The 14,772-nt window shown below is 37.1% G+C and overlaps 1 protein-coding gene across 6 annotated transcripts in view; it reads left to right on the top strand.

Moving 5' to 3' along the window:
* The window catches only part of RABGAP1 (RAB GTPase activating protein 1), a 149,893-nt gene that overhangs the window by 15,780 nt on the left and 119,341 nt on the right, over positions 1-14,772 (top strand). For all 6 annotated transcript variants that reach the window (XM_036260827.1, XM_036260828.1, XM_036260826.1 and 3 more), the window contains exon 2: positions 434-635. In XM_036260827.1, the coding sequence (XP_036116720.1) occupies positions 486-635 (150 nt within the window). In that variant the 5' untranslated portion in view covers positions 434-485. The remainder of the gene's footprint in view (positions 1-433; positions 636-14,772) is intronic.

Below are 14,772 nucleotides of genomic sequence, written 5' to 3'. Positions count from 1 at the left end.
TATTTACATTTAAGTATCAATAATGTTAGGAAAACCTAGTGATTGACTTTAGTGCTTTCATTATCACCAATGTGTACAGCTTTACAAATTAAAGGACAGAAAAAGGAAGTTTAGTACTTTTATAACTTTTAAAGGCCAAGAATAGAGTTGCAACGTATGCCAAATAAATTACTATAGGTAGACAAAGTTGTTCTCAAGGAGTGTGTTTTATTTATTTGAAATCTGAAATATTTCAGCTCTGAATATTATCAAATTTTTGTATTATCTGGAATAGAAAACCTAAATTGTAAGTGGTGAAAGTCTTGGGAAAATATTTTGGAAGTTTTGTGTTTTTTTTTTTAAGTTTTTCCTTATGTACTTGGTAAGAATTAGAGCATAATTGAGTATCTGGCAGACATTCTATATGAGTATCTTTATGGTTTTTGTTTTGCAGGCATTTTAAAAATATTTAATCATTCATGAGTTGAGCTTCATTTTCTTGAGTCATGGATGACAAGGCTTCTGTTGGAAAAATCAGTGTCTCCTCAGACTCAGTGTCTACTCTTAATAGTGAAGATTTTGTCTTGGTTTCCAGGCAAGGAGATGAGACACCATCTACAAATAATGGAAGTGATGACGAGAAAACAGGACTCAAGGTAAAACTCCATAACCTAAGTTTCTTTTGCTTAGCCTTGCTAAGCCCATTGCAAAACTCGGCCCTAATGGGAAGGTACATGGACTGTAAGTGAGAACATAGAAATAACAGCCTTTCTTTTTAATGTTAAAAAGTTTTATTTACAGTTAGAGATAGTGACAAATTTATATTTGATTAAGGATATTTAATTTGATTGATTCTAAACTTCTGTTACTCTTAACTATCAAAATTAGTGCTCATAGTATAAACATTTGTCATTTTAGTGTTATTTTCACTTTTCCATTGAATTAGAGGTGATTGTTTTGGTGTATGTAGTGTAAGAGCAGTGGCAGGTCAGCAATGCTATTTATAAAAAACTAGGATTATTGAAATGGAACTTTAATTTCTTGGCTTTGGCCTCTTCTGTTTGTTTATATTTTCTCAAAGAACTATTACTTCTTTTCCCATACTCTGTTATTGTTTTGCTTTTTATGGATATAAATAAAAACAGTTTATTTGTTAATGTCATTTAAAATGTAAGTAGCTTTGCCCGGCCGGTGTAGCTCAGTGGATTGAGCATTGTCCCATGGACTGAGAGGTCCTGGTTTGATTCCTGGTGTAGGGCACATGTCTGGGTTGTAGGCTTGATCCCCAGTAGGGGGCGTGCAGGAGGCAGCTGATTGATGTTTCTCTAAAAAAATCAATTAAAAAAAAATATTAACCCTGGCCGGTTTGGCTCAGCGGTTAAAGTGTTGGCCTGCGGTTAACAGAGAGCCGGGTTCGGTTTCCGCTAAGGGCATGTACCTCGACTGCAGTTTGTCCCCCGTCCTGGCTGGGTTGTGCAGGTGGCAGCCACTCGATGTGTCCCTTTCATGTCGATGTTTCTCTCTTTCCCTCCCTCCTGCTCTATCTGAATAAAAAATAGAAAAATGTCCTCGGGTGAGGATAAAAAAAATAAAAATATTAAAACGTAAGTAGCTTTAAAAACATTTTGCTTCCTGTTTACATCTTTTCATTCAACAAGTTTTTATTAAGCATCAACTGTTGCCAAGTACTATTTTTTTTTTAATCCTCACCCGAGGACATTTTTTCCATTTTTTGTTCAGATAGAGTGGGAGGGAGGGAGGGAGGTAGGGAGAGAGAGAGAGAGAGAGAGAAACATCGACGTGAAAGGGCCACATTGAGTGGTCGCCACCTGCATGACCCAACCAGGGCCGGGGACAAGCTGCAACGGAGGTACGTGCCCTTAGTGGGAACTGAACCTGGGTCTCTCGCTCTAACCGCTGAGCCAAACTGGCCAGGGCCCAAGTACTATTCTAAATACTCAGGTTATAGTGGTGAGTAGACAGGTAAAATCCTGTGTCCTCCAAGAGCTTTTTTATTAATGGAGGAAATAGACTCTAAGCAAGTAAGAAAATGAATGTTAGTAAATTTAGGTACTGTGAAGAAAATCAAAGTGGGCCATGGGTAAAGAGTGAAGGAGCAAGTACTATTTTAGATAATGTCTTGAAATGACATGTGAGCAGAGACCTGAATGAAATGAAGAAGAAGGTCACGGAGGAATCTGGGAAAAGAGTTTTCAACAGGGAACAGAAGACAGAAAGACCCTTAGGAGGGTCCCCCTTACTAGGACAGAGATAGAACACAGTGAATAAAGTAGATAAAATGTGTCCAGGACGAGGTCCAGTGATAGGTAGGGGCTAGAGTATATAGAACTTTTTAGAGCTTTAGAAATTCAGACTTTGTTACAAATGTGAAGGGAATTTTTGGAGAGTTTTGAATGGGGCATGATCTACTTTATATTTTTTTAAAAATCACTGGTTGAGATATTTGCAATATGATAGCATGAGGATCTCTGTGGACTTGCTCCCCAGCAAAACTGGTGACAGTTATTAAAAAACAACCAGGGAAAGTCTATGGAAATGTTCTTTTTTTTTTTTTTTTTATCCTCACCCAAGGATATTTTTCGATTTATCTTCAGATAGAGAGAGATGGAAGGAAGAAGAGAGGGGAGATAGAGAGAAACAAACATCAACGTGAGAGGGCCACATTGACTGGTTGCCTCCCGCACGACCCCGGTCAGAGACAAACCACACTTGAGGTATGTGCCCTTGGCCAGAATCGAACCCGCGAGCCAAATCAGCCAGGGCTGGAAATGTTCTAAAGGGCCTACTGCAAATGAAGAAACATTTATTTAAGGAAATTGCTAAAATTTAGTAAAGATCTGTGGTATTTGAACCAAGACCTTTTTTTTTTTTCTTCTCCTCTGTCTCAGCCAAACAACATAACTTCATTTCCAGGTTGGTATAGTCAAGAAGACAGGGTTCTCTCTCCCCACCAGCTCCCAGTCACAGGGCTATCTTACAGGAAAGAGCAGGACTACAGCATTTCTCACCCTGCCTCCAGCTACTTTTTTCTGGTCGAGTGTGACTCAGTGCTGGGGGCTCCCTTTTTTTCCTCAGCCTTGACTCTGCATGGAGGCTATACTTTGGGCATAGTGCTGCTGAGTATCCTGGGATTCCAGGAGCCTGATTGCCCTTGTCTTGACTCTGGCACATAAGGTTCCACACCACTAGAGGCAAGCCAAAAGGGCTTGAGAGTACTATATCATCTCCCATACCCACCAAGTGCTCAGCTTCTGAAGATGAGGTATCACTCAGAGAAACGCATGCCATTGTCTGTACTGTCAACCTTACAGCTGTGGCTCAGAGGTTTTGCCTGTAGTGAGAAGGGGGCCATGAAACAGCTCCTGATCTCTTTCTCAAGGAACTGACTTTATTTACAAAAGAGTCTGGGGATATTCAAGCCTAAGGGCACTCTTAAAAACAGTAGATTATAGTGAAAGGCAATTGGGAGGAGATTTGTAGATTGATTGAACCTATAGGTTTAACTATAAGATTGCTGGGAGAAGACCACCTAGGATCAGAACAAAATTCAAGCACTGACTTCTAGAGCTCAGTTTGGTATGTTCTGTGGAGCAGTTTATATCTGAGTGTCTTGTTGAAAACTATATAGTAGTCAGCCACGGTTACTGGAGTTTAACGTCTAGGTGTGGTTAGAGAAGGCGACAGAGTGCCTTTTGAAAACTACTCTCATCCCAGGATGATTGTAGGGAAATCCGAATCTAAGCTCCCAGAGGAGCAACATCAAGGGCTTAACACTCTGGGAATTGGGAGAATAGAATTTACTAAAATAAGCCAGCCAGTCATTAAACAAATAAGCAAGCATAAAAAATACCAAGAGTGGAAAGACCAATACTGAGAATTGGTACAATATATTACCTAAAATTTCTAGTTTCCACCAAAAATAATTGTAAGAAATGCAGAGAAACAAAATAGAACCCATGCATCAGAAAAAAAAGCAGCATATACTGCTTGATAGCATATACAGCATGATACTTACATGTTGGATTTATATGCAAACTCTTGAAAGTAGTCATTATTAATATGATCAATGAACTGAAATAAATCATGCTTAAAGAAATAAAGTACAATGGCAGTATCAAATTAAATGAAGACTATCATTAAGGATATTGAAATTACAAAAAAAGAACCAAGTGACAGTTTTGAATGGAAAGGCACAACAACTGAAATGAAACATTCACTAGACCCCTGGCCTGTATGGCTCAGTAGATAGAGCATTGGCCTATGCACTAAGGGGTTTCAGGTTCAATTCCCAGTCAAGGGCAGGTGCCTGATATGCAGGTTCGATCCCCCGCAGGGTTGGGGGTGTATGTGGGAGCCAACCAATAAATGTCTCTCTCTCTGTGTCCCTCCCTCCCTCCTTCTCTTTCACTCTCTAGAATGAATGAATGAATGAATGAAAGAAAAAAAATATATCCCCGGGTGAGGATTAACAAACACAGAAACAAAACACTAGAGAGGCTCAATAGTAATTTTCAAATGGCAAAAGAAAGAGTTAACAGAAGATGATGTCATCAAAATAGCAGTATAGTAGTTTTCTACCATTCCGCCCTCAAAGAACACTGATTTAGACACTCACAGGTCAGAGAACCTTTGTGGAAGTCCAGGAGTCCAGCAGAGAAGTTTCAGCACAGTGCTAGAGTATAAAACAACTTAGATTGAACTCATTGAAGACAATCAAAGGAGTAGTTTCACTTTACCTGCGTGTCACTTCTACCCCAAGATGACACAATTCACTGCCTAGAGAGACTTACTCAGGTTGTGATTTCTTTCACAGGGAAAAGTGAGAGTTATGATTGAGCACCTGGCTTTCCCAGCTGTGTGAGACACTCCTAGTGAGGCCCATTCTTTTCTCATCTCATCTAGAATACTGAGTTTTGAAATGCACAACCTGGGAGCAGACAGTTTTAAGAGAGAACAGCAGCCAGGGTAGGAATGGAACATATCCTATTAAGGATAGGAGAATTCATCAGGGAGCCTACCCATGAGCCACTGGGTATGCCTTCATGCTGATCCCCACAACTGACCTATGGGCACCTCCAAGTTTTGTGCCCCTCACTCCCCCTCCCCCGTGGCTGCCTCCTGTACATACCCCTGAGGGCAAGAATGGTGAGCCTTGGCTGATGGCTACTGAGCATGCCCAGGAAGTCACCCTGGTTCTGCAAGATTGAGAGAAGCCACATACTTGTGCACTCATCACCATCTTAGGGAAAGCAAATGCAATAGAGAGCATCAGCAACAGATTGGATCAAGCAGAAGAATGTACAGTACTTGTGAAGTAGAAGACAGATCATTTGAAGTTACCTAATCTGAGAACAAAGATAAACTTTTTTTTAAAAACCCGTATTGTTGAAAGTATTACAGATGTCCCCTTTTTTCAAAGATTGAAAAAAAGTGAAGAAAGCCCATGTGAATGATGGCATACCATTAAAATAAAGAATTTATTTATTTTTTTGAATTCCAGAAGGAGAAGAAAGGGAGAAATGGGTACAGAGTTTATTTGGAGACATAATTATTTGAGAACTTCCAAATTTTGGGGAGAGATTTGGATATCCAAGTTTATAAAGCTTATAGGTCCCCCCCAAATTTTGACCCAAAGAGATCCTCTCTAAGACACATTATTATATAACTATCTAAAATCAAAGAAAAACATTTTAAACAGCAAGAGAGAAAAAAATCTCACAGGGAATGCCCATAAGGTAATAAGCAGATTTCTCAGTAGAAACCTAGCAGGCCAGAAGTGATTGAGATGATATATTCAAAGTACTGAAAGAAAAAACCAGCCAACCAAGCATCCTTTCTTCAACAAAGCTGTTCTTCAGAAATGAAGGAGAGAGAGAGATTTGGAAATCAAAGTTGAGACCGTTAATCATCATTAAGCCTTACAGGAAATGCTGAAAGGAGTTCTTCAACCTCAAATGTAAGGACACTAACTATAGTCATGCTCACTAATTACATCTCATGTAGACAGCAACATAAGGATAGGCATATGATCACTGGAATACATTTGAGAGTTAAGAAAAAGAAGCTTGTTTCTGTGATCAGCTGATTAAATGATACTAATACCATTCAATTGACTATGATTTTTCCTATCCTAACAAATTGTACCAGGACAACTGGATAGCCACATTCAATGAATGAAGTTATATCCTTACCTAAAACCATATTTTAAAATTAGCTCAAAATGAATGAAAGACTTCAGTGTAAGAGCTAAAATTATAAAACCTTTAAAAAACATAAGGGTAAATTTTCATGACTTTAGATTTGTAGTGAGTTCTGCGATATCACATCAAAATTACAAGCAACAAAGGAACAAATAGATAAAAATGGACTGCATCAATATTAAAATCTTTTCTGTTGTAAAGGGTACTATCAAAGTGAAAAAAATAACCCACAGAATGATCAGGAGATATTTGCAGATCATAAGGTAATTTTATTTAGGATATATAAAGATTTATATAGACAACGTAAATATTTTATCAACTAAATGGAAAAATAAAATGTGGTATACATGGAGTATTTTTGGTTATAAAAAGGAATGAAGTACTGATACATGCTACAGCATAGATGAAACTTGAAGACATTATGTTTAAGTGACAAGTCATAAAAGACCACAGTTGACCCTTGAACAACATTATTTTCAACTATGTAGGCCTACTTATACATCGATCCACCCCCATCTCCAATAAATAATAAAATTGGCCCTTTGTATCCTCAGGTTTCCACCAACCACAGTTCAGACAGTATTTTTGATCTGTAGTTGGGAATCTATGGACGTGGAGAGATGACTGTATGCCATTTTATTTTATTTTATTTTATTTTATTTTATTTTATTTTTATCTTCACCTGAGGACACTTTTGCATTTATTTTCAGACAGAGTGGGAGGGAGAAAGGGGGGGGGAGAGAGAGAGAGAGAGACATTGATATGAGAGAGACACATTGAGTGGTCGCCACCCACACAAACCCAACCGGGACTGGGGACAAACTGCAACTGAGGTACATGCTCTTAGCGGGAACTGAACCCGTGACTCTCTGGTCTGCGGGCCGATGCCCTAATTGCTGAGCCAATCCAGCCAGGGCTGTATGCCATTTTATATAAGAGACTTGAGCATCCATGGATTTTGGTATCTGTGGAGGGGTCCTGGAAGCAACCCCCTGCAGATACTGAGGGATGACTATAGTTAAGTTTAAGTCCAACGTTATACATGAATTTTCAACTGCTCAGTGTATCCACCTTAACCCCTAAGAGCCACATACATTGTGCAAAGGACAACTGTATGTGGCTCTATTAATATGAAATAATGTAGAATTAGCCAGCTCTTTAGAGGCAAAAGGTAGATGAGTGGTTTCTCAGTGCTGAAGGTACTGGGGGAATAGGGAGTTAAAACCTAAGGGGATATGGTGTTTCTTTTTGAGGTGATTAAAATATTTTAAAATTTTAATGATGATTGTACATTTCTGTGAATATACACAAAACCATAGTATATCCACTTGAAATGGGTAAATTGTATATGAATTGTATCCAGTGGCTCTATGGAGAATTGGCAGTAAAGGGCAAGGCTAATAGCAAGAAGAGAAGATAGAAGGCTGCTTTAGTCATGAAAGGGAGAGATAAGGTTGGCTGGGACCAGAGGTGAGTATACTCTGATTTAGGATATATTTTCAGGGTAGAGCTGATTGGTATTAGGGTGGGAAAATTAGATGTGGGATTTGGGGCACAAAGAGAAGTACACAATAATTCCTAGATTTGGGCCTGAGCTGGTAGGTATGTGGTAGTGTAGTGCCACTTACTGAGATGGGAAAGAGATAGATACACCAGAATTGGGCAGGGGAGTCACAGTTCCAGTTTAGGCCATAGTAAATTTGAGATGACTACCAGATGTCTATTTCTAGATGTTATGTAGTTAGTTGGATGTATGAGATTGATGCTTAGGAGAGATTGTGGCTGCCATCCACATTATATAGATGGCATTCAAAGCTATGGGTTTAGATGAGATTACCATAGAGTGAGTGTAGATACTGAAGAGATGAATAATAAGAGTTGATTCTTAGGGTACTTTAGTATTTAGAGATTGAGATAAACAGAAACCAGCAGAGAAGGGTGAGAAGAAATAACTAGTGAGGTATAAGGAAAACGAGGAGATTGGAATGCTTTGGAAATGAAATGAAGAAAGTGTTTCCAGAAAGTGGGAGTAACCAGGTATGTTCATTTCTGCTGAGAGGTTGCTTAAGTGGTGACTGAAAAATGATAAGATAAAAACTTGGTAATCCTTAAGAAGATAGATTTTGTTTTTGTTTTTTTTCTTTTTAAATGGAAACCAGAGGATATCAAACATTATTTTAGTTTTTTTATTTATTGATTTTAGAGAGGAAAGAAGAGAGGGAGAAATCAGTTTGTTGTTCTACTTATTTATGCATTCATTGGTTGATTCTTGTATGTGCCCTACCCAGGGATCGAACCCGCAACTTTGGTGTATCAGGATTACACTCTTAACCAGCTGAGTTACCTGAGAAAATTGAGCACATTAGCACAATTAGTGCAGGATGGGTAGTAAATGGAAAGTGAGGAAGAAGTGGCAATAAGTATAGACCACCATTGTAAGGATTTTTGCTAAAAAAGAGCAGAAAATGGAGTGGTGGCTGTAGGATGATGTGGATTTCAGGGAGGGATTTTGTTTATACACCGATAAGAATTATTCACTAAAGAGGGGTGCATTTTTGCTACAAAAGGAGATTATACTCCTTGATTAGATTAGGGAGAGGAGTTTCCTGTGTATAATGGGAGGGGTTAGCCCAAGAATAGTTTCTGGAATAGGAAGGAAGAGAGCATAAATGAATGCAGATATGAATAGATTGATCCTCTCTTTTTGAATTTCTTCCATTTGAAAGTTTTGTGAATTTTTGAAGTACTATTTGACTTAATTCTTCTTGTTTCTAATTTGATGAACCATTTATGCTAAATGGGAAGGACCCTCACGGCTCCCCCCAGAGTACTTTTATCTTATTTATCAAAGAGAGATACATCTGTTCTGTAGACCAGGAAATTGAGCAATATGTTCCCAAAATTTTAAATGTTTTCTCTGTGTATTTTATTTCTATGTAATTACAGTATATCTATACAGTATACCATTTGTGTGTGTGTGAAGAACTGGTAAGTGAAGTAGTAAGTAATAAAATCGTTAACTGTATGAGTTCTGTCATCACAGGAAAGTAAAAGAGGATAACTACAAATTTGTTGCTCAGTTATGCTCACTCTTTTTGAAACTTTTCTCAGCCACTGGTAGATTTTAAAATTGTATTGGATTTAGAAAATAAATTTAATAGGTCTGTCACTCTTCCATGCTGAAAGTGGTTTATTGAATGTTCATGTAATAGCTAGTAATCTACCAAGTGTTGTTTTAAGCACTGAGGATAAGAACTCCCATTTTGAAAAGAGGATGACCTAGAAAACCTCAAAATGCCTGTACAGAATACTTAGGAAAGCTAGATGAAATATAACAAACACATTTTTAATTGCATAGCTGTATTCTTAAGAAAATAAATAAAATCCCTGAAGAACAAAAGCCAAGAGGGAACTGAAAGTCAGAACAATACATATGAGCTGACATTGAGGCTGCTCTGCTTTTTCTTTATAACCAGTGGACTTTGGGTTTGATAATAGCTAAATTGGGAAAGAGAGCACGCTTTGGGTTTCACATAGAGAGTAGTTGGAACTGAGATTTCCTTATAAAGCACCCTTAAGGGCTACTCCTAACTGAAAGGGTTGTGTGTGTGTGTTGGGGGGGGGGGGGGGGTAGAGTAGCCTATAGTCAGAGGAAGAAAATAAGAAACCTTATATATCTTACTTAGCTTGAATGCTGGTTTGGAGGAGAGTGTTGTTGAGAATTTGTACCCATAGGCTTACTTTCATATATGTTTTGGGTTTGAGTTTACACTACATGCATGTTCCTGGGTTGGTAATACTCGTGGGGTACCTCATAGAATCAATCACAAAACTACTCTGGAGGGATATACTTGCCACCAGGCTGTGCATAGTATTCCCACAGATAACCCTGATAAAGAATAGCACACATTTAAAAATTTACAAGCATATTGAAACATCCCAAGTGTCCCATCAATAGATGAATGGATAAAAAAAAGCTTTGATACATATACACAGTGGAATACTATGCAGCTGTAAGAGAGAAAGATCTCTCATCCTTTGAGACAACATGGAGGGACCTGGAGAGTATTATGCTAAGTGAAATAAACCAATCTGAGAAAGACAAGTATGACATGATCTCACTTATTTGTGGAATATAATGAACAAAATAGACCCAGAGACATAGAAGTAGGGTACAGACTGACAAACCTCAGAAGAGGGGGTGGGTGGAGGGAAGAGATAAACCAAAGAACTTATATGCATAACCAGTGGACATAAACAACAATCCAGGGGTGAGGGGTGGGGGTGAGGAGGAGGGTGTCAATGGGGGGAAAAGGAGAAACATCTGTAACAAAAATAAATTAATAAAAAATAAACTAAAAGGTGGAAAATAGGATTAAAAATAAAAATAGAATGGACATCATGGTAGACAAAAGATACTTGATGCTTTCCTTCACTAGTATATGTTTAGAACAAAAAGCATATATATATATACACATATGGTTATATATAATATATATTACATGCAACTATAAATATTTATATAACATATATATAAACATATTACATGCAACTGTTTGCTTTTACTTCGATAAATTGGAGAAGACTGATATTTTCAGAAAATTTTTGAAGGATCTGGAATTGTACCTCTTGATCAGTGTTTTCAGAGTTTTTTGACTGAAGCCCAGAATAAGCTATATATATGATCTATTACATTGTACATACACATAAAAAAGATTTCACAGAAATATACTTTTGCTATCTGTAATATTTAAATATTTGAATAAAATGTAATACACTTTAAAAAATTTACAAGCATATACAAAGGACAGTTCATCCTGAGCAAGAGACAGCAAACCCAACAAGATCGAACTCACCAAAATTCAGCCATTTGAATTATTAGCTGTAACCTTAAGATAGGTATAATTTAAATTAAAGATTTAAAGGAAAATTTACAAACATTAGAAAAGGAAAACATTTAAAAGATCAAGCAAACTAAAAATAGAACTTCTACAAATGAAACTTAGAGCCAGTGAAATTAAAGGTACAGCAGATATGTTAAACAGCAGAATAGACATGGCTAAAGAGAGAATCAAATTCTTGAAAAGTGAATCTTAGCAAATTACCGAGAAAATAAGCACTCTCTAATAAAAAAAATCAACGTATTTTTAAAAATCTGAATTTTCCATAAAAATTCAGAACATGTGTTTTCGCTGTTTGATTGCTCTGGTGTAAGAATCTTACACCTTTAGCTCTTCGCCAAAGACACTCTATAAATGTTGGTTGGGGTACATTGATCTAGTACTTCTTAGATGGACAGTTCAGTTAGAGAATTTTTAAAACTTTAATCGTCATAGGTTTTTCTTGAAAAATCCAATGGACATTATTAAAGTTGCCAAGTTTTATTAAAATAGCAGATACAGCCTGGCCAGTGTGGCTCAGTGGATTAAACATCATTCCATTGACTGAAATCGCGGTTCAGTTCCCAAGTCAGGGCACACACCTGGATTGCAGGCTCCATCCCCAGTGGTGAGTGTGCAGGAGGCAGCCAATTGATGTTTCTCTTTCATATCAATGTTTCTATCTCTCTCTCCCTAAAAAAATCAGTAAAAACATTTTAAAAAATAATAAAATAAACAAAATAGCAGATACAGAAGTTATTCCTTCTCACTTAGTTTTGTCTAATCATCTGACCCAGTTTCTGATATTACTTGTTTTTAGAATCAAGTAATCTTCTGTAATGCTGAGCTTTTATTCTGCAAGCAAAGTTATTGAACCATGAATACACAGTTGAATTAAGGGATCAGGGTGGTGGTGAAGAAGACATATAAGTAAATATAGCATCATGATAAAATTCATCAAGTGCTAGAATATAGGTATGGTAAGAATTATATGGTAACATAATTGTTGCCTAAAGAAGAAAAGAAATGTTTCATAAAATAGGCAGCAGTTGGGCAAAGCCTTAAAGAATAATTTCTCAAAGCAGTGAGTTTTGGACATGTGGAAAGATCAAAGGCTTTAAAAGGCCTGGAGTTAGGACCACTGCTTCTAGTAGAATTATATGTACTTGCTTTTCTTTTTCTCCCAAGATGCAAACAGCCTTTTTGTCATTTGTTTTCTCTAATATAATAACATGTGCTTAATACAGACAGGAAAGTAAAACCATCATAATTCCTTTATTTAGCAAAACAATGATACATTTTGGCGGTCTTTAGTTGACTTTCAAGGATGAACTCACAAAGTGTTCTGTTCCACCCCACCCCCCTGTTTTTTGTTTGTTTGTTTGTTTGTTTGTTTGTTTTTAATCTGAGAGAAAGGAAGGGAGGGAGAAAGAAAGAGGGACAGAAATATAGATGTGAGAGTTGATTGCTTGCCTCCCGCATGTGCTGCAACCTGGGTATGTACCCTGACCAGGAATCGAAATTACCATCTTTTGATGTATAGATGATGCTCCAACCAACTGAGCCACGGCAGCCAAGCCCATTTTTTATTTTAAGTTAATGTTAATAATTCTTAATAGTAATTTTAGGTGTTTTCTCTGGTCCTTCCTTCATACAGTTAAGATAAAGAGATGAATAATCAAAACAGCTGCAGTTTATAAATGAGGCACAGAGAGATTTAAGGTCTTATTAAAGATTCCAGAAAGGGAGAATGTGAATGGATTTGAAATGAGTAACTATACCTCCCAGTATTGAAATTGAACTTCTGGTTCTTTTGTGCCTTGCTTTCTGATAAAACTAATTTATATAGTTGTTTCGAAATGGCTCAGCTTTTACAAGGAAGCTAAGTAAAATTACTGAATTTGAACCATTTTGATTTATATTTTCTTGCAATATGACATACGCAGTGGGAAGTGTAGATCATTAGGAATTTGTCTTTAATTTTTTGATCATCTGTGAATTTCTCAAGCACAGATTTTCATTTCCTAGATGTGCTTCTTTGAAGACATATACTCCCCACTGGCAAAGGGTCCTAAACTGCGTAGTAGCTTTGTGTAACTGGCAAGTCAAGTGAAGCCTAGTTGCTATTGTTGCAGTGAAGGGAAATGGGCTATAAAGTTAGAAGTAGAAAATTAAGACCAGGAAATGACTCTGCTGGATATTGCCTTTGGAACACTTTGTCCTTTGGTTCCATAAATGCAGTTTTGCTCTCAAGGAAATAGACTTGTCGACAGTTCTACCATATAAGTTATTACATTTTAAAAAATATATTTAGAAAGGACAGATGTTGTTCCAGTAATGCTTCTTATGTACATGAATAATAATAGGTGTGTTCTTGGTTTTCTCTGGACCATGGTAAGTAGAAGAACTACTTTTTTTAAAAAAGTTACTTGCTTTTCTGAACCTGAACTCCAGTAGATAGATCAGAGTTTATTTTAAAATAGCTGAAAGTGGGGTAGGGAAATACTAATTGTATACCTACTGGATGCCTACTAATTGACAGGTACTATGAAGAAATGAGATAATCCCTGTAAAAATTACAATGCCTGAAATAAATAACTGGCCAATAATCATACCATTGTGTCATTGAGTCCTAATGAGCACTGTCATTTTAGAGATGAGAAAGTTGTGACTCCCAGAGGTTAGTTCACAACCAACAAAGTTAGTGTCGGAGCCATGTCCGAAACTCAAGTCTGTCTTACTGTGGAGCCTGAGTAGGGCTGCTAAGGACAGCTGCCTGGGCTGTACTCAGTACAACCCCAGGAGGGTGCTGTTCCTATAATCCATGATGTAAATGGTGCCCCCTAGAGTTATGCTTCAAACTAGATCTTGTCCCTAATATTTTTCTACCACCTGCTTTGTAAACAGTTGTGCATAAATCATTCACCATGCAGTCTCTGTCCTTGTAAACAGTTATGTCTGTGTTTACAGTAGCTGCTAAATTGGCTATTTTATACTTGTTTATTTCCCCCTCTCAATTCAAGGCTGTTTCCTAAAGAACTCTTCCTTCCTCTTCATGTTATCTACATGAAGAGGATCACAAATCTAAATATGAACTTTATATTATTCATATTTGCTTTGCTTTTTTGTTGTTATATTTGTGCTAAATAAGTTAAAAGTCTATGTTGGACTTCAGAATAAAGTTTATTGTTTGTGAATTGCGGAATGCTATTTGTTCCTGTATTTTTTCTTGTAAATCTTAAACATTAATGATACTCTCAGAATAATAGGAAATGATGGTATTTTTGTTTTTTTAACAAAGCTAAATAAATCATTCAGATTAGATTTTATTTTCTGTAACTAAATCAAAATCTGTATCCAAATTGGATAAATTGTACTATTTTGGCTTCTGTTTTTTGCTTATATAAAATTCAGTTCTATAAACATGTATTGTGGGTGTACTGTGCACCAGTCGCTTACCTTTGGGTATATAAAGATGATTTAAGAAACAGTCTCTGCTATCTAACAATGCACAGTCAGTCTGGTTCAGGGGACTCACTAAACAAATATTCTCTGCAACAAGTAGCAACGCTAGAATAAATATATACACTAATATTTTGGTAGCACTCCCTAAGGAGGGAGCAGTGAAACCCAGAGGAGGTAAAAGAATTTAAGCTTGGTCTTAAAGAAAACAGGAGAAAGAAGATGGCTTT

This window comes from Molossus molossus, unplaced genomic scaffold (assembly GCF_014108415.1).
Source record: "Molossus molossus isolate mMolMol1 unplaced genomic scaffold, mMolMol1.p scaffold_m16_p_14, whole genome shotgun sequence".
Classification (NCBI taxonomy): Eukaryota; Metazoa; Chordata; class Mammalia; order Chiroptera; family Molossidae; genus Molossus; species Molossus molossus.
The sequence above is the reverse complement of the archived record's forward strand: the minus strand, read 5'-3'. Positions and strand labels throughout refer to the sequence as shown.